Source organism: Marmota monax, unplaced genomic scaffold (assembly GCF_021218885.2).
Source record: "Marmota monax isolate L192 unplaced genomic scaffold, Marmota_monax_Labrador192_F-V1.1 WCK01_AAM20220418_F8-fsc00041, whole genome shotgun sequence".
Classification (NCBI taxonomy): Eukaryota; Metazoa; Chordata; class Mammalia; order Rodentia; family Sciuridae; genus Marmota; species Marmota monax.
The window spans coordinates 17,520,101-17,537,992 of NW_026695238.1; the positions used below are offsets into that span (position 1 = coordinate 17,520,101).

Below are 17,892 nucleotides of genomic sequence, written 5' to 3' on the forward strand. Positions count from 1 at the left end.
ACCTCCAACCAAGGGAGTCCGGCAGAGGAAGGCGTGCCTTCACCCTTGGCGTGGACTGAGTCCAGGCACCACTGTGGGCACAGACCGACCCGAGGCCCAGAGGTTGCCCACAAAAGGTCAAACCCACTGCTGCGCCACAGAGGATGTGCTGGGGCGATGGGCCCTGTCTGTCTGTCGGGGTGGTCCTCACACAGACAGATTCAGGTACTGATCATGCCATAAAAGCAGAGGCTCATGTCGGTGAGGGACAGCTATGCCTGGGGTCGGGCCGCCTGGACATGAGCCGTACATAGTTGCTCCGTTTTTTAGTAGCAATGTTAGGCTCCTCCGATATTTCATTACTCCAAGCATAGCCGTTGGGCCATTTTTTCTACAACTGATTATTTGTAATTAGATTTCTGAAAGACTTATTCAAGCACAACTGTGTTATTATCATTATTATCAGCACCAGGGATTGAACCCAGGGGCACTTAACCACTGAGGCACATCCCATGTCCTTTTCTGTATTTTACTTAGCGACAGGGTGTCACTGAGTTGCTTAGAGCCTAGCTAAGTTGCTGAGGTTGGCTTTGAACTCATGATCCTCCTGTCTCAGCCTCCCTAGGGGCTGGGATTCAGGTGTGTGCCACCATACCTGGCTCAAGCACAACTTTAATATGACCCTGCTTGAGTGGCATTTCACTTTAAACTGGAGGATTTTTTTTTTTGTACTTGATATAATTTGTTGTGGGGTATTTTAAAAAGGGATGGGGCTCTGAGGGGAGTCCAGGGGAGAGGCCACTCTACGTCCTTCTAGGCTAAATTTAGCTTCCATGTGTTTTTGTCAACAGCTCCCTAAATATCCAAGCTTGATTTCAGTAGTGGGGAGTAGTGGTCAAGAACAGGCTTGGTGCTTTGTGAGAGCTTTAAAAATAGCCCACGATGACAGCACTGCCTCATAAGTGGGGCATGGGGGTGACTCCAAAGGCCTGGCACAGAGTTTTTTTTTTTTTTTAAAGACAAGAATAGATACACTGTTGACACTTATATTAAATAAACAAACCTGAAAACCAACCCTTCCATTCATGTATTTGTTCAATAAACATTTATGTAATCTTTATGTTTCAGGGTAGGAATTTTGGGGATTCAGAGGTGTAAATGACAGTACCCCTACCAGCAAGGATCACTCAGGAAAGAGCAGTGGCCAGGGGACCCCAGTAGACAAGAGTTGGTTACCGTTCTTTCTCGCCTGCTGGGTGACATCCTTTAGGGATTCAAGTGTCACTGTTACCTGACCCAGTGTTCCTGGTTGGGCTCCTCCTTGCCCCCTGCACCCCAGTTTTGCCATCCATACCTTGTTGGTCAAGCTATTTTTGTGTCATTTTTATCGCCTTCATCCCTCAGCTTGTCAAACCCAGGGCCTAGCCTCAAGATGCAACTCAAGTCTTCTCTGCTCTGCTACCTTCATCCACAGGAAAGCTCAGCTTCTTTCAAGAGTAAATATGCATCCGAAGTTGCCAGAATTTTTGAGGGAATTTTGGTGGAACATCAGGACCTGAAGGCTGGAGTTTTAGTTGTCAAATTGGAAAAGAATAGGGATTCCTCAGATTCTCGAGCTTCACATTAGCCCTGGGAAAGTCCCCTCATGGCATTATGGAAACGATGGTCTGGGAATATTTAGAAAAGGACTGGGATCACTTGGAGCTCGGGGAGTCCCTAAGAACATGGCCAGGTGGACCAGAAGAATTGTCTCTGGTGACTTGGTTATTCACTTCCAAGGAGGGGCTGTAGCAGCCATTGTGTGTATCTCAATGTTTAATGGAAAGTGTTATGAAAACTTTTGGGAGAAGTTGAAAAAACGATGTGTCTTTGTGCTGAGCATTCCGTCCCACAATTGTGTAGGAAGACGCTGAGTCCTAAAACTGACAGTGTGTTTACTGTGGGGAGCTGGGCCTGCAGAGCTCCAGCCTGCCCTGTTCTCGCACAGCACTCCCTTTACAGGATCTTAACTACAGCAAAACACATGGGAGACAGGGAACTGATTGGCTAGTTCTAAGAAACATTTTCCCCAGTGGCAAAACAGGCTATGTTCTCATTAAATGCCAGGACACAGACACCTAAAGTACACAGCAGGTCGCGCCGCTGGGGCCTTGTGTTTCTCCTTAAACAGGGTCATCGTGCCCCACAGGAACGAGCCTGGTGTGGGAGCTGTTGCTGTGCTGCCGCCTGCAGCCTTCCAGCCTCCTTGGCTTGGGCTGAGGAACTCTGCATTTAGATTCTTCAGGGTGCGCTTTCCATGACCTCAGGAGAGGGGATCCCAACATCTTTCTTTGGGAAAATTTGGTTAAAAAACTCAACCTGGAGAAATAATATACACAATGCCTCTAGAAGAGTGCCTCAAACCTCGGCCATGAGGTGGACTCGCCCATGAGCTGTAACGATTGCTGGTGCCCGGCTCTGGGGCAGAGAGGCTCTGGGGTGGTGTCGGGCTCAGCATGGCTCAGGACTGCCAGAAACTCTCCAGGTGCTGCTAACGGGCAGCAGAGCCGGGAACCACTGCTCCGAAAGGAAGCCACAGAGCCTGGCTTCAGCCCGACCTTGAGCACATGCAGAGTTGGGTATCAGAAAGGTGGCATGGAGCAGGACACAGTCAGAGTTCCTAAAGATGGTAACAGGCCAGAGCAAAGGGCTGAGTCCATCCACGCCCCGATCTGACATCCAAACTTCTGACACACAGGATCCTGTTTCCTTGTGAATTTTGTGGCATAAGCTGCCGCTCCTTGCTGTGGCTTCTCCTGTTGCTCTTTCTAGATTTTTCTCTTTCTTCTTTGTAAGCTCAGAGTGTTTGGGACTGTGGGTGAGTTGATGTTGGCGCCCATGTTTAGATGGCATAAATGCAGCAAGTCAGGGAAGCTGCTTCACAACATGCAAAGCGTGAATGTGCAGCCAGAGAAACTGTCAGCCAGGTGTCCGCTTGGGTTCCCTCAGTCACCAAGGCCCTGGCTTGAAGACGTGAGAGTCTCCCTAGAGCCCCTGGCTTGGCCTCCACCTCTGTGTGCCTGGGGACTGTCTTCCTCCTGCTCTGCCCCATGCTGGTGCACATGGGAGCTCCGTGGAGTTTTCTAGGTGAGCCTGTTTGTACGCTAGCCCTAACAACACGGATGAGCGTGGTGAGTGGGCTGAGTGGGTTGATCACAGTCTGCACAGCCTCATCCCACCTTTCTCCAACCTGCTCGGCTTCCTCTCTCCCTGGTGGCACCATTAAAATCCTGACCCTTTCCTTTGCAGTGTGGTTCCATGCTTTCTCAGTCCCTGCAGCGTTCCGGCTCCTGCTTCGGGGAGCTGGTCAGAGACGTTGCTCCTGAATGAACACAGTGCCCCCCTTGGAAGAATGAGGCTCTGATGAGTTCAAGCTTCTCCAAATCAGTAAGTACGCTTGGTGTTCTTAGTTCTTCAGACGAACTATCCAGCGGTCCCTCTTTGAATAGAGGACGCTCGTTGTATGGGCGGCCATGGCAGGGTACCACACACAGGTAGTTCTGTGGCCTTTTATTACAGAGTGTGGAAAGAATTTAGAGAAAGGAAGCAGGAGAGGATGCTGAGCTTGTGTGTGGATAACTGAGTCAATAGACTAAGTTTCTTCAATACCCAGCCATGTAGTACCTTGATTTCGAATGTAATTTTGCAAAGAATATTCTTAGGACTTGAATAATAAGCATTATGTGTTGTCTACAGGAGGCACGAAAACTAGTTTTTCATAACTGTGTTTTGTAGTATAGACAGGGATTTTTCTTTCTGGATCAAATGAGATGAAAAAGGTGAAATCTACTTGAAATTCTAATGGGATACAGGAATGACAGTGTTTGAGAGGTAATTATTATTTTCACGGCAACATTGGGACCATGGTATCCTGTCACTGAGGTGACAGATGTTCTCTTTCCCCCAGCAGTTCTGAGGGTCAGCTCTGCTGGTGCTCTGTGGAACCGTCTGGCTGGGCCTGGACGTGGGGCTGGTGACAGCGTGATTACGGGACCAGCTTCTTCTCCACACAGCAACTTCCATGCCTCTGGCCAAGAGGAAGGTTTTTGGAGGCAGCAGGATACCCCTGTCATTTTTTCGTGTTCTTGGGGAAGGGCCAAGGTTCTGACTCTCTCCTGGGTCATTGGAAAATATCTGACCTCCTCCTAGATACAAGGGTCCCTGTAACTGGAGAGAAGAGGGCAAGAGGCCAGAGCCTGAGGACACATGAGATTCCATGCACACTCTTACACACCCGTGGATAGGCTGGCGGGGTCGATCTGCCCTCCCTGGATGACAGTTTATACAGATGGCGGTGGGCTGACTCCACTGGGCCTAGGATGACGTTACCCTCAACAACATGGTGGCTGCAGACCTGACAGTGGTTCACTTTCACTCCCCTTCCCTGGTCTTAATCTCCCTACAAAATTTCTAAACACTACTCTTCATTCACCTCTCCTCCCCGGAGGGGTCCATTTAAAAATTTTTTTTGTTTGAATTTTTTAAAAATAAGAAGCTGGCAGGTGGGTAGGGCTCTGTTTTCATGACTTCTAAGACATATTCACCAGAGTTAGTCACATAGACATTAACATCAAACATGTTAAATATCCTAACCTCCTGTCTGAATAACAACGTTAGCACATCACACCTCATTTAACAAAACATTACAACATTTTACTTCTTCAGATCAACTGTATCTATTAATAATGACTTAAATTGTCTGTACTGATTTCACATTATTAAGAAATCTCATTCTCATCATGTGGAAGAACACAATGGTGTGGGGGGGAGCACAAACCACCTTCATAACTTATTTTCCCAATGTTGCTACCGAGCGCAGTGCAGAGAATGCAAAACAATGAAGTCACTTCTCATTATTAATGTGATCTTATCCAAAGGTCAAGTGCTGCTTGCACTGACAGCCCAGGAGGGCTTTTTTTTGGGGAGCTTAGAAACAAAGGTGCCCTTGAACACTGAGCATCAACTGTGGTTGAGTGGAAAACCCAGCCGCCAGATCCTGGCCTGCAGAGCCCGGAGCAAATAGCCCTGGAAGGACATTTATAGGCTCTGGGGACATTGCTGGAAAGCATATCATCAACACTTTCCCTGATAAAGGTGACGAAGTTTCTTTACAACTGTCATGGGGATTTAATTACATGATGAAATTGCAGCTTCTGCCTCTTGAGACAAATTGCATGTTCAGACTGATTGTTTTTTATGAATCTCACACAGGGAGCAAAATACTTCTCTCTTGAAGTTGGTTTGTCTGATTGTTATGCTGATCATCCTCAGTGTCCCTTTTAGAAGTCTCCGAGCCTGCTGCTGCGTAGGGAGGTCTCCCTGGGGCCTCTTTAGGTCCCATTGCCACTGTGTCTGATGGACTGAGAGTTCGTTGGAATTATTTTTTTTATTGGCAAAAAGTTAGAACTTTAAACTCCAAAAGAAAACAGTGAGCATTATTAAAATATGAATGAATATTTAACACACAAAATATTACATTTTTCTAATTTAAAATATAAGTCAATTTTTTTCTTTTGCCTACTAAATTATGAAAGTTTTTTTTAAAATTTGAGTTTTGGGAGAGTTTATTGAGGCTGATACTTCCCTAATTTGCAGGTGAGAGGGTGAATTCCTATTCAGTTGGGGGATGCACATTGAACTTACATGTCCTGAGCATTTTTCAGATTCTAGAAGCACAAAGGGAGAGAGTGGAGGTCCTCGCCAGGGAGCAGTGTCAGATTTGGCAGGAGAGACGTGGCGACCATTCACGGGCAAGCGGAGTTCAGTGGTCACTGCACCGGGGTGACGTGCTAGGTGAGGCGTCCGAGTGGCAGGGAGGGTGGCTGGGACAGCATCCTCCAGGGGTCACCCTAGCAGAGCCAGGAAACAGGACGAGGATGGTGTGTTCTTCTGGGGTGTCTGTTTCCTCCTCTTTACCTGCTGTCTGGAGCTGGAGGCCCTGGGCAGAGTGAGAGGTGGGCATCACTAACAAGGGGGCTATCTGGAAGCCAGGTGGCGGGGTCAGGCAGAGGGGACCTGGGTGGGAAGGAAACCAGTGAGGCCGTGGGTCTGAGGTTCGGAGCTGGGGCGAGGCGAGGCCTGGACGTGGGTGGACACAGACCCCAGTGTTGGGGAGACTTGTCACTGCAGCTGTCAGTTCCCTAAGGTTTGAAGGAGGGGCCGAGAGCTGCCTCACCCGGGCACCCTGCCCGACGTGGCCAGACCCACAGGCAGGTCCAGGTGCAGGTAGAGAGACCTTGCCATTTGGATCCAAGGTGGGAAAACTATGTCAAGCCAGTTAGCTCCAGAGCTGTGACTGCAGCTAGCCAAGGCACCATCAGGCGGTGTCACAAGAGTCCCTTCTCCTACTGCCAACAGGCTTCCTAGGTGTTGATCCTAGAAAACGTCCTGTGGGTCAAACTCCACCCAGCACCCAACTGTGAGGCCCCAGGCCCCTGAGCCACCGGGAAGGATGGCGGTCAGCAGGTACTAGGACAGGAGCAGCCGGCAGAGGAGACTGCACGCAAAGGCAGAGGAGGGCCAGAAACAATGGCCCCTCACCACAGATTAGACCTTCACTCCACACCAGAGGTGAAGGCCAGGGAGGGTTTTGTTTTTGTTTTTTAAATCCTGATCTGTTACAACTGATTCTTTTCAAAATCCAATGAAAATCAATCACTTAAAGAAAAAAGGAAAAAACACACACAATTACACGTCCTCACACGGGAATGTTGGGCTGCTATGAACACTCTCAATGCTCACTGTCCCCCTCAGTGTCCGGCACCCCCAGAACGACACCTGCTTCCCACCAGGCTCCGAGCAGCCCTGCAACCCGCCAGTCTTGGGAGCGCACAGGTCAGGTAGGTCCTCTGATTCCTGCCGCAAAATGGAGCCTGTCTGTGGTTGGACAGGGCTCACCAACCTTTTTCTGTGAAGTCCAGAGAATAAATATCTCAGGTCTTATCTCAGGGCTGTGTGGTCTCTGTGGTGACGGATCAGCTCTGTGGCAGCATGAGAGCAGCCAGAGATGCTGTATGAAGGCAGGACGTGGCTGCACTCCAATAAAACTTTATTCATAAAGCCAGGCAGCTGGTCCCGGCAGGGCTGGCGGGGCAGGAGGGAGCCCTTGCCGTGGGTGGTGCAGGCGGGCATGCCAGCCTTCTCTGGGCACGCTTCTCCCTCCCCCACTCTAGTGAAACCTGGTCCTTATTTTCCAGGTAAAAGAGCCTCAGTGTAATTGAGTCTGCCCTGCTTGAGGTCTGCTGAACTTGAACTTGTAAATTTATGTCTTCTACCTCTAAATTTTTGGCACAGCTTGGTGGTTATTTCTTTGATCTTTTTTTTCTGTCCATTCTCTTTCTCTTTCTTCCTCTCCAGTTGAATACATTAGAGCTTTTATCTGATCCCCAGTCCTGGGTCATTTTTATTCCCAGACATTTTAGTTTCTGTTCTTCAGACTGGGAACTTTGTATTGATATGTTTTCACATTCGCAGGTTCTTTTTCTTTCTTCTGTCATCCTTGATGTGCTGTTAACCCACTGTTGACAAGAATGAGACCAACCCCAGCGTCGAGGGGCACTTTCCAGGTGGGCACTTTGTGGAGGGATTCTCATAGCAAGCGGGGAAGGGGCTTGGGGAGGGCGTGAGCAGACAGTCGGACGAGTCTCCCGGCTTCACTTTCTCGGCTCTAGCCTTCCTACCTATGTGAAAGAGTCACATGGTTCTCTTTTTCATTTTTCCAAGTCATATGATCTCATTCCTCTGCTGAATGGCTCCTCACTGCCTTTGCAAACAAGTGTAGCCACTACATCTAGAGTTTGTGTCCTCATGGGTACAGTCCCACAACACAGACCCACACCCCAGTTCCAGATGGGTCCTATTCCTTTCTCCCTGCTGTATCTCCCTTGGAAACTCCACTTCCTCTCTTTGGCTTATTTCTGTCCATCACACCCTCTCAGAGCATGCTCATAATTGCAAGGCCAATCTGGGAGACTGCTATTCCTAATAGCTGTGCTACTTGGCCCATAAATATTTATTTTAGAGCTATTATGTGCCCAGATATGGTGAATAAGACCAACCTAGTCCCTGTTCAACCTCTGGGTGCTGAAGTTGGTATTAGGAGGTGACAGGAAGTGGAGCAGGTAGGTGGGACCAGGGAGTGTGCTTGCCACTTGCACCACGTCCCCTAGGAGTGTTGCATTCTGAAGCAGAGCCCTCCATTGCAGGCAGCCGCCGCATTCATCTTGGAAGGCACAACATCCTCTTCCCTATTATCCTCGTTTCTTTTTGTTCTTTCGAACCTCTCCAGTGTGCTCGGGAGTGATGCTAATAGAAGGATGTCATCAGCATACATTATTTCTTTATTAGCCTGTTTCTCAATTTTGATTCTGAAAATATCCTGATTTAGTCTAATTGCAATTTCACCGTGTTCCAGAGGCAGTGACGGTTCATACTGGGGGTAGCATAGACGCGACCCTGTAGGGTTTTCCTTCCTTCCCATATGCCTTTGAAGCTGGACCATTAGCTCTAAGGCGTGCATCTAATCTCATCACAGTGTGATCCAACCTGCTTCTGGGAAAAATAAGCGCCCAGGGTGGGGGAGCTATCTTGTAGAAAGCAAAGAAATATTCTAATTTTAGGTGGGGAGAGATATTTTTCTGTATCTAAAGCAGGGGCTGCAGCAGCAGCCATTTTATTCCTAAATAATTTAACTATATTCAAAGATAATCTGATGTTATTGTAGGAAAGTGTATTTCTAATAAATTCCACTTGATCTGGGTGAATCAATTCAGGCAGCGCATAATTGAGTCTGTTAGCAAGGACTTTAGCAAGAATTTTGCAATCAGCGTTAATTAAGAAGATGGGACAATAATTTGTGCATAATTCCGGATCTTTTCCTGGCTTGTGAATCAAAGTAATAAGAGCAATGCTCAGGCTGGTGGTGGGATAGTGTCATTAGGTGCTGATTTATAAGTGCTTAGAAAGGTTTAATTTCATTTTGCTTCGAGCAGGGTCTCCCTGCCCCCACATTCTCTGGCCGCGTGAGCAGCTGAGTTGGTAGATGCTTCTCTTTCTTTCCCTGTCATGGGTGACCTCCTGCTTCTAGTTTCTGCTTTTATTCTTCAGAGGAGCACCCCACTCAACCATCCATGTTTGTTTTTTTTTCCCTGAACACTTTTGCTGAACCCGGGGACTTCAGGCTATTGATATTGTGGGTGCATGTGTGTTTATGCTCATGTGCGTGAATGTGTGTGTGCATGTGTGTATATACATGTGTGTGCTACTCTCAATTCAAAAGAGCTTCACAGGGGACATTTCTTCATGAATTTTCCTGCATAGTGCCACTGGTTGGGCAGGCAGCAAGAGGCCTTGATTACAAAACAGGAAACATCTGGGTTTTACTCTGCTCCTTACTGTCCATTCACCAGTAAGTGCATACAAGAAAGCCTCAGGGTCCCATCTGCAAAATGCAGGATGTAAGCATGCAACTGCAGGCAACATGGAGTACCAGGAGTGCACTGGATTTGTGCTGGCCCTTGGCTGTGGGGCTTCAGATATGCAGCTCAACTTCTCTGAGCCTCATTTTCCTCTGCTGGAAAATAATCACTGTGAGTTGTTGGGTCTCCCCTCTGCCTGTAGGTTAGGCGGGTTCGAGGTCTAACTGAGATATGGTTGCTTGGTCTGTATGTGCAGCTTTCCACCAGCCTCCCATCTGATAGCTTCACTGCCCAGCTGACCTGAAAGTGGCCTCAGAGCCCTTCTGGTGAAGGCAGGGGAAGGCCTACACAGGCCCTGAGAGGCTGAGCCACTCCTGGGAAGGCACCTGGGGTGGGAAGGAGTGCTACTAACCTCCCTGACACAAGTCAGACTTAGAACCCGAGTTAGTCCAATTTGTATAGACCCTTGGGGTTGATCCGGAATAATATCATCTTTTTTCTTTCTTTTATCTTTCATTCATTAATTAATTCATTATAATTAGGTATATATGACAGCAGAATGCATTTTGATTCATTGTATACAATCGTAGCACAACTTTTCATCGGACAGATGGGCTGATGCATTCAAGGTCACCTGGGTAGTGGCAGAGCGCCGGTGGGAACCGGTTCACCTCACTGGTGGCCTTTCGCTCCTCTCACTGTGCCAAGGTCCACGCGCATGCGCACCTCATTGCGCTTTAAGAGGAGGCCGGAGCTGCGCTGGCTTAGCTGAGGTCCAGCTGTTTGTCACCCGGTGCCTGAGGAAGGACGGCCCACTGGGGTGGTGGATACGGCCCCAGGGTCGGCCTAGCGTCCAGCTGTGGACGAGAAGTGTAATTCAAAACACGGACCCCAGCTTCCCGGGTGCGCACGTGTCCACTGCCCGTTTACCCACGCTCATTCTCCACCTATACAGATCTCTTAATAAAGACCCAATTAGTATTTCTTTAACTTTCCTCTGGATGCTTAAATACCATTACCCCAAACACAACAGAATGCCTCTATTTTTCTATTTCAATCAGGAATTCAAGTAGCATCTTGACTTGTATATAATATATCAGCAGCAAAATCATAGGATGCTGACATCCTTAATAATAGCAATTAGTAATCAGTTGTTCCTCAAGTAGTTTGATTACACCAGTTACCAGATTGTGCAGTTGATGCATATGGGGGGCAAGATGGGCCTCGCCACCCTCCCCCAGTCGTCCTTTCTCCCTCTCTGTGTTCTTGGTGCCAAGTGGGCCGGTTGGTGACGAACAGGCACAAGGACAATTAATGCAGTGCTCACCATGTTAGATGGTAGTTAGACGGCTTTGGAAGAAAATAGAATGAAACATTCCTTTGCAGAAAAACGAATTCCAGATGTGTCTATGGAAGTGCAGTTGCCCCCCCCCCCCCAAATACCAGCCGAGAAGTCTGGCTGGCCTGTGGCAGTCACTGTACCCCAATCTGTAGCCTGTGTGAGGTCTGGGCACTAAGTGTTAGGCAAGGTCTTGCCCTCGAGGAGGTGCGTCTGAGTTTGAAATATCAGTGGGAATAGACATAGAAGCCAGGGCCATGGTCCGGACATGGTCTCAGGGTGACTACCAAAGGCTCATGGCTGGAAGCTTGGTCCCACACTTCCCCAGAGGAGTATGGTGCTCTGGGAGCTGGCGGGGCCTCTCAGAAGTGTGGCCTAGTGGGAGGTGACGAAGTCACAGGGGACACACTCTCAGAGGGGTGAGTGCAGACCTCCTGGGGCCCAAGTGAGATATTCGGAGAAAAATTGTGTTGAAAAGAGCAAGATGGGCCCCTCCTGATCTCTGGCTTCCTTTCTCATCCTGTCTTTTCTGCTCAAGGGCTGCCTGGTTTTAGGCGTTCAGCTGCCAAAGCTGTGAAATAAGTAAACCTCTTTTTTTCCTTTTTTTGTAGTACTGGGGATTGAACCCAGGACCTCGTGCATGTTAGGTAAATGCTCTCATTGAGCTACATCCTGTCCCCCACCCCCATTTTTAAAAATGTATTTTATTTTAAGTTCTCACCTAAGTTGCCCAGGCTGGCCTCAACCTGCACTCCTCCCAACACAAGCCAGACTTCAAACCTAGGTAGGATTACAAGTGTGTACTACCACTAGGGGTATGTCTTCCCTTTTTAAAGTATCCAACTTCAGGCATTTTGTTATAGCATCAGAAAGTAGACTAAGACAGCCATACATTTCACGATTAAATGCAGACTAAGGGTATTACACTCTGGCAAAGGAGGAGGTGTGTCTTTCTCTCTCACATAGATGGCCTACTACACATTGCTGGACTCCATTCATGTGTTGAGGGTCTCCATGGTGGGAATGCAGAGCTGGCAACACAGGACTCCTTGCAGCAGGGTGAGCAAGGAGGGGACAATCCAGAGCCAGGAGGGATCACAGTGGTTCTTACCGGGGCAGGCTGAGTGCACACGAGAAGTTTCCATGCCCTTTGGGGCATCTTGCTGGGCATCCCAAGGCATGTCTTGCTAGAGAGCTGGTGTCTTTGCCAGGGCACAGGTGAGTTGCCCCATGAAGGGGACCCTGACTGATGACCTTTCTCCTGTCTCCAGCCCACCTCAGGAGGCACATTTACTCTGTCATTTGCAGGACTAAATTTTCTGCTCCTTTAGCCTCTGCCCACACCACAGGGCACGTAGGCACCTGCAAGACTTCTCCAGAAAAAGCCATTTTCTGCATTCTCTTGGACAGGACACATCAAAATAAATGATTTTTCCTTCTTTTCAAATTAGTGGAAATAAAAATTCACAGGATGGTTAGCTTTAGAGGGATCCCTGTGTGATCTGTCAACCAGCAGAGAATGGATACTTTTTCCTGTCTTTGCAGCCTTGTCTCCTTTTGAATGATTCCCAGAATTCTGTCAGCTCAGGCTGTCCTGGAAATCTCTTCTCTCTTCCCCAAATGCTGAGGCTGCCATGACCTCGGCAGATGCTTTCTCCCTGCTGGGCATCCTTGGCTCTCCGCCCTCCTGGCCTGGCCCTCTTCCTGCTGTTGCCATCCTTCACACTCACCTTCCTCCTCCCGAGGGCCTCAGTTCTTCGCAGCGTCTGCTCCTGATCTGGGCTGCATTCAGGCTCCTGCCACAAGTTCCAGAAATTCTCATGTCCCCACGTGTCTGTCTGAATGCAATGGCTCTTGCTTCCTCCAGGATGCTCTGCAAGGCCTCAGGTGTCCCCTGAGAGCAGAGGAACACACTCCCATCTTGGGCTGTGACCGTGAGTCCTGGGGATGCTGGCCTCGGCATGGAGAAGGAAGAGACCCATTTCACAGCCCAGGCCAGCAGATCCCAAGGAGCATCTGCAAGCCCCCTTTCCACGGTCATCAGCAAAGTTGAGGTCAGAGGAGAAATCACGGCGAGCAGGATTGCATTCTGTAAGTCCCTTTGTGGTTAGACCACTCAGAGCCCTTGCTCCCCCAGAGTGCCAGTCTCCAGGGGTAGGATAGCAAGGAGCCCTTCCCAGTTCATCCCACCCTGGAGATTTTCTCAGGAAACTTTAGGACCTCTGTTTGGAGAACATACTCTAACCTCATCTTTGTTGGTAAGTGGAGATGCTGGCTCAGAGAGGGAAAGTGTCTTTCTTGAGGTCACACAGTTTGCTGGTGGCAGAACCTGAGCTTGACTCGGAGAGCCTCATTCGAAGCCAGCTGTTTCCTGGGGCTCCTCATGAGCTGCCCAGGATGACGTCTTCTGCGTCACAGGCTCTTGGGAGGGAGTTTCCTGTGCTGACCCCGTGTTCGTCCTCCACTCTCCACTCCGTCACACACGGAGCAGACTTCACGCGCGACAGAATAGCAGATCGCTCTGCGTGCCTCCTGCCTCTCCCCAAGTCCTTCCCACGAGCAGCCCTGCTCTTCTCCGTCTTTGTCCCTTCATCTGTGTTAATCCCAGACCCTTGCTATGGTGCAGCTGGGCAGCTGCCTTCAGTCCCCTCCTGACTACACCCACCTCCCAGCCTTCTTTGTCTCCTTCAAGCCCTAATTTCCCAGTTTAGTCAGAGTGGCACGCCACACACACAACTCCGACCACGTGGCTCCCTCTGCCCTTGGGAGAAGTGCAGCCTGCTCTGTCTGCAATGAAATCACCAGTGACAAGTCACCCCCCACCACGCACCTACTCATACCGTGTATCATCATCCTGCACTGAAATGACTCTCAGCAGACCTGAGCGCCTAAACACGTCCTCAGCCTCCCGTGGCCCCTGTGCTCTGGAATCATGCCATCCAGCAGGGAATGGTCCCTGTGTACGGTGGTGTCCACGAGCTGATGGAGCCAAGGGAAGGGTGTGTGGCTTTCCCAAGACAAATCTCACTGGTTGAAGCATTCAGCCCAGTGACGGGGACGGTGAAGGTTGCCAGGTCAGCAGAGGCGTGAGCAGCACTGATGCTGGGAAGGAGCTCCAAATGCACAAGCCTTTGCCGGCCACGGCAGGTCTGCAAAGGAGGATGCGTGGAGACGACCTTGCTCCAGTCAGAATCCCACAGAAGACAGAGGCATGACCACAGGGCGCAGGAGAGGGCAGTCAAGCAGGGGAGGAGCCGCAGGGGGCGGTTCTCCATTCCTGCACCCGAAGGGCCAGTGAGGAGGACGGGGATGCGGGCCAGGAGCGGGGTCCCCATCTGGACGATGTTGCAAAATTGCAGCAGCCACCTGGCAGGGAAGGGCCCGGGGAGCAAATGCCCTGCCCTTTCCCCTTCTTCTAGCACCTTCTAAAAGCTGCACCCAACAGGAACCAGAGGGCAGGGGATGGATGAATGCACTTCATAAAGATCAGCCTCAAGGGTGGGCACAGGGCACAGCAGGGTGGGTCAGGACAGTGTTTAACACTCCTAGTCAAATTGCCACTTATGATCAGAAAGGCTCCCCCTTTCAGCCCCCTGAGAGCAGAGAGGAGCCTTCAGCCAAGACAGGCCTCCCAGGGTGCACATTGCACCAGCTAGAAGATAGCAGAATACAGTTAAAAGTAAATCAGGCCAGGGAAGACATCCTGAGCAAACCCAAGAAGGGATTGTGCCTGTTCCTTGCAGATGTTCTACTAAGTGACAGAAAGCACTCAAAGAGATAGTCACATTTCATGTAAAGAGGTCTCCAAAGAGAGGCAAAGTCCCTTGTCCTGGCCTGTAAAGAGAGGATGGACGAGCAGGCAGCAAAGAATTGCGCACATACAATGATTGAGTTGGTGATTTAAATGTTTCAATGTGAAGATTCCTTTCTGCGGCGCTCATTGTTGGAGAGGTCGTGGCAAACAGCTCGCTGTCAGAGGGAATAGAAGTCATTTTGGAAAACAATTTGAATTATACTCAAGGAAATTTATATTCCCATTCCAGTAATGGGCTCCTAGGAATGTATCCTAAGGATAAACCCCAAATAAGAAAAAAGTCATGTGGATTCTAATGAAGATGCTAGTTTCAGCATTATTTACAGGAACAAAAATAGAAACCGATACCCTCCTCCCATGACGTTTTGTGATCAATCACCTCTGCAGGGGTCAGGGGTTGGAGATGAGGTGTCCCACAAAGCTCAGGATTAGGTCATGAGAACCACAACCTGATCAGTGCGGCTTTCCTCCTCCACAGCCTCCCACCAGGCTCTTCTGCCTCACCTGGATGCACAGCAGTGGTGTCAGGTGACCACAGACTGAACCTCTGAAAGGGTGTGCCAAATAAACTTTTCCTCCTCTAAGTTGTTCTTGTCAGGTACTTGGGTCACAGCAACAAAGAGCTGACTAACACAAATTCAGGAGCCTAGGTGGCAACATGGAAAGCAGGTTTTTGGATCTCAAGAAAGAGCACAAAATGCTGTCTATGATGCGGTTATAAAGAGGCAGACGGACCAGTGTGGGAGAACACAGAGACCCAACAACAGCCCCTGTGCCAGGACGGGGCACCCAGGGTGGATTTCTCCTTTGAATCATCTTGTGGGGTGCTGTGCTGTTGGTCCTGTGACACACCCACCAGGCTGGGTGCGGTGTGTGTTTATGTGAAAGCCATCAGAACCCAGATGAAGTCACCATGTCAATCCTGACAGACAGCAGGTAAAGCCGTGAGGGTATAAAGGAGGGGCCCCACACGTGTGCCCGGAAACCAAGACTGCACCAAGGGCTCTGCCAGAGCCACAGCCTTGTACAGAGGCCACCGTGACCTTGCACAGAAAATGCTTCTGTAGGGCCATTTGCCCAGCCACTGCCCGTCCAGCCTCGGATGGATGCCGAATGCTGGCTGTCGATCCTTGTAGCCAAGGGCTGTTGTTTGCAAATATGTGGCCCTTCTCATTTGCCTCCAGCTCTGCCCCTGGCCTCTGCCTCCTCGATTTGCACGCGGTTCACTATGGCACATGGTGTTCCCCTTGCAATGCCCACTCCCTAATAAATACCATATCTTTGGAGAATCTCGCTCCGTTACGATTGGTATCTTTGCAGTAGGAATCTGATATCCAACCACCGTCCTGGCCCCTTCCCGCCGTCGGCCCCTCTACTCAGGAATGGCCCACCCTGGTGTGGGAGTTAGCCACCTCCTTCCCCCATGGGCCTCATCCTGGTTACCTAGCAGCACGCCAGACGGCAGCTGCGCGGAGGGGTCCTTCATCCAGTCGTCGTTGGCCAGCTCGATGACCGCGTCCACTGGCTCCACCTCCCTGCCGATCAGCTCCCTCAGTGAACCCTCATCGTTGGCGTCCAGGGCGGCCTTCAGTCTCCTCACCAAGTCTGAATTGACAGGGTAGTCGGGCAGGTCATCCGAGCTGAACATTGTAATGTCCTTTGTGTGGGGATCTGTCTTTCTTCTCTTCCTCTAATCTCAGGCCAAAGTCAGCAGCTGCCTGGGGAGGGAGTGGTGCGGGGGCTATAAATAGCTGAGGTTCTGTGGCTCCCTTACAGCCAGGGCCACTGGCCCCGGGCAGCTGTGAGGTCGTCTTCCCGGGCGCAGGGAAGAGCTATTCTCGATGGGGGCGGTGGACGTGTCTGTGGTGCTGGGAGAGGAAGAGCCAGCCTTTTCAAAGGAAGCTCTTGGAAGCATTGTTGAATGTCTCCTTTGTCAAAAGTGCGGTTCTATCCGGAAACTTTGGACACTGTCCCCCGGGACGGGCTGGCTCTCTGCTTGTTGAAGAGAACATTTTCTGACTTTCTGTCCCTCACACTCTACTTCATCTAAAAGGACAGTGTGGGCACCGTGACGTGGACGGGCCTTCAACTGAACAGAATGCAAGGGGAACTTGGGTTTCTGAATTCAGAGATGGACTGGCTGGTCTCAAAGAAGGACAAAACCATAGACAGGAACTCTTTCTCAGCTGGGGACAGAAGCACAGACCAGGGGACACAGGAAGCAACCTAACATTAGCTGCCCCCCCACACCAAGGCTGATAAACTTGGCTCAAAGTGACAGTGCCCACCCATGCAGGAGCAAAGCCCTGTCCTGATTTACCTGCACTCCTGGGGAGCGGGCGGGCTATTTTCTCAAGGTGGCCACTGCCTCCTGTACTCCTGGGTGTCCCAGTGTCAATCTGTGCACAACATGGCTGTCCCAGCAGTTTCCTTCTAACTCTAAGTGTGTTGTGGCCTCACCTTATTCTGGATGTTTCTGAGAAGGTGTTTTTTGGATGAGATTAACTTAGACTCAGTGGACTTGGAATAAAGGGTAATGGGTGAAGGCCCAGCCAGGACAGATGGCCCTCCGGGCAGCGAGGAATCTGCCAGCGCACAGCCTTGGAACCCAGTGCAGCTGTCCCCGGGCGGCCTGCCCTGTGGCTTCAGACCTACCAAGTCTCTGCAGTTGGCGAATCAGTCCCTTAAGCTCTCTCATCCCGCTGCTTCTGCTCCTCGGGAAAACTCTCTTCTCCACTCGGCTCCTGCATATGACCTTGTGGAACGTGACCAGCCCGTGGGGGTGACTCACGGTGGTTTAAATCCCGTCTCCACCGCTGGCCACTCGGTGTTCCAGCCTCCCTCACGACGAGGTTCTGCCGTGAGAGCAGGTGTGCTCTGCGCTGGGGTGTCTGGGGAGTCTGGGGTGTCTGTCTGGGGGGTCTGTGGTGTCTGTCTGGGGTGTCTGTTTGGAGTGTCTGTCTGTGGTGTCTGGGGTGTCTGTCTGGGGAGTCTGGGGTGTCTGTCTGGGGGGTCTGGGGAGTCTGGGGTGTCTGTGGTGTCTGGGGTGTCTGTCTGGGGTGCCTGGGGTGTCTGTCTGGGGTGTCTGTTTGGAGTGTCTGTCTGGGGTGTCTGGGGTGTCTGTCTGGGGAGTCTGGGGTGTCGTCTGGGAAGCCCTTTGCTGTCCTGACTGAGCGGGAACATTGCTTCCCTTTTCCTGTCCTTGGACTGGACCCGTAGTCGGAGCTTGGCAGAGGGGAGGCCGAGGAGATGAAGGTCAGCAGGCGGAGGGGCCCGAAGCAGGGAGAAGGGAAGGCTGGCTCCTG

The 17,892-nt window shown here is 50.5% G+C and overlaps 1 protein-coding gene across 1 annotated transcript in view; it reads right to left on the reverse strand.

Moving 5' to 3' along the window:
• The window catches only part of Asb18 (ankyrin repeat and SOCS box containing 18), a 63,145-nt gene extending 46,712 nt beyond the window's left edge, over positions 1-16,433 (reverse strand). Inside the window, exon 1 of the mRNA XM_046439896.2 lies at positions 16,031-16,433. Coding sequence (XP_046295852.1) covers positions 16,031-16,235 — 205 coding nt within the window. The 5' untranslated portion in view covers positions 16,236-16,433. The remainder of the gene's footprint in view (positions 1-16,030) is intronic.
• Between the last annotated feature and the right edge of the window lie 1,459 nt (positions 16,434-17,892).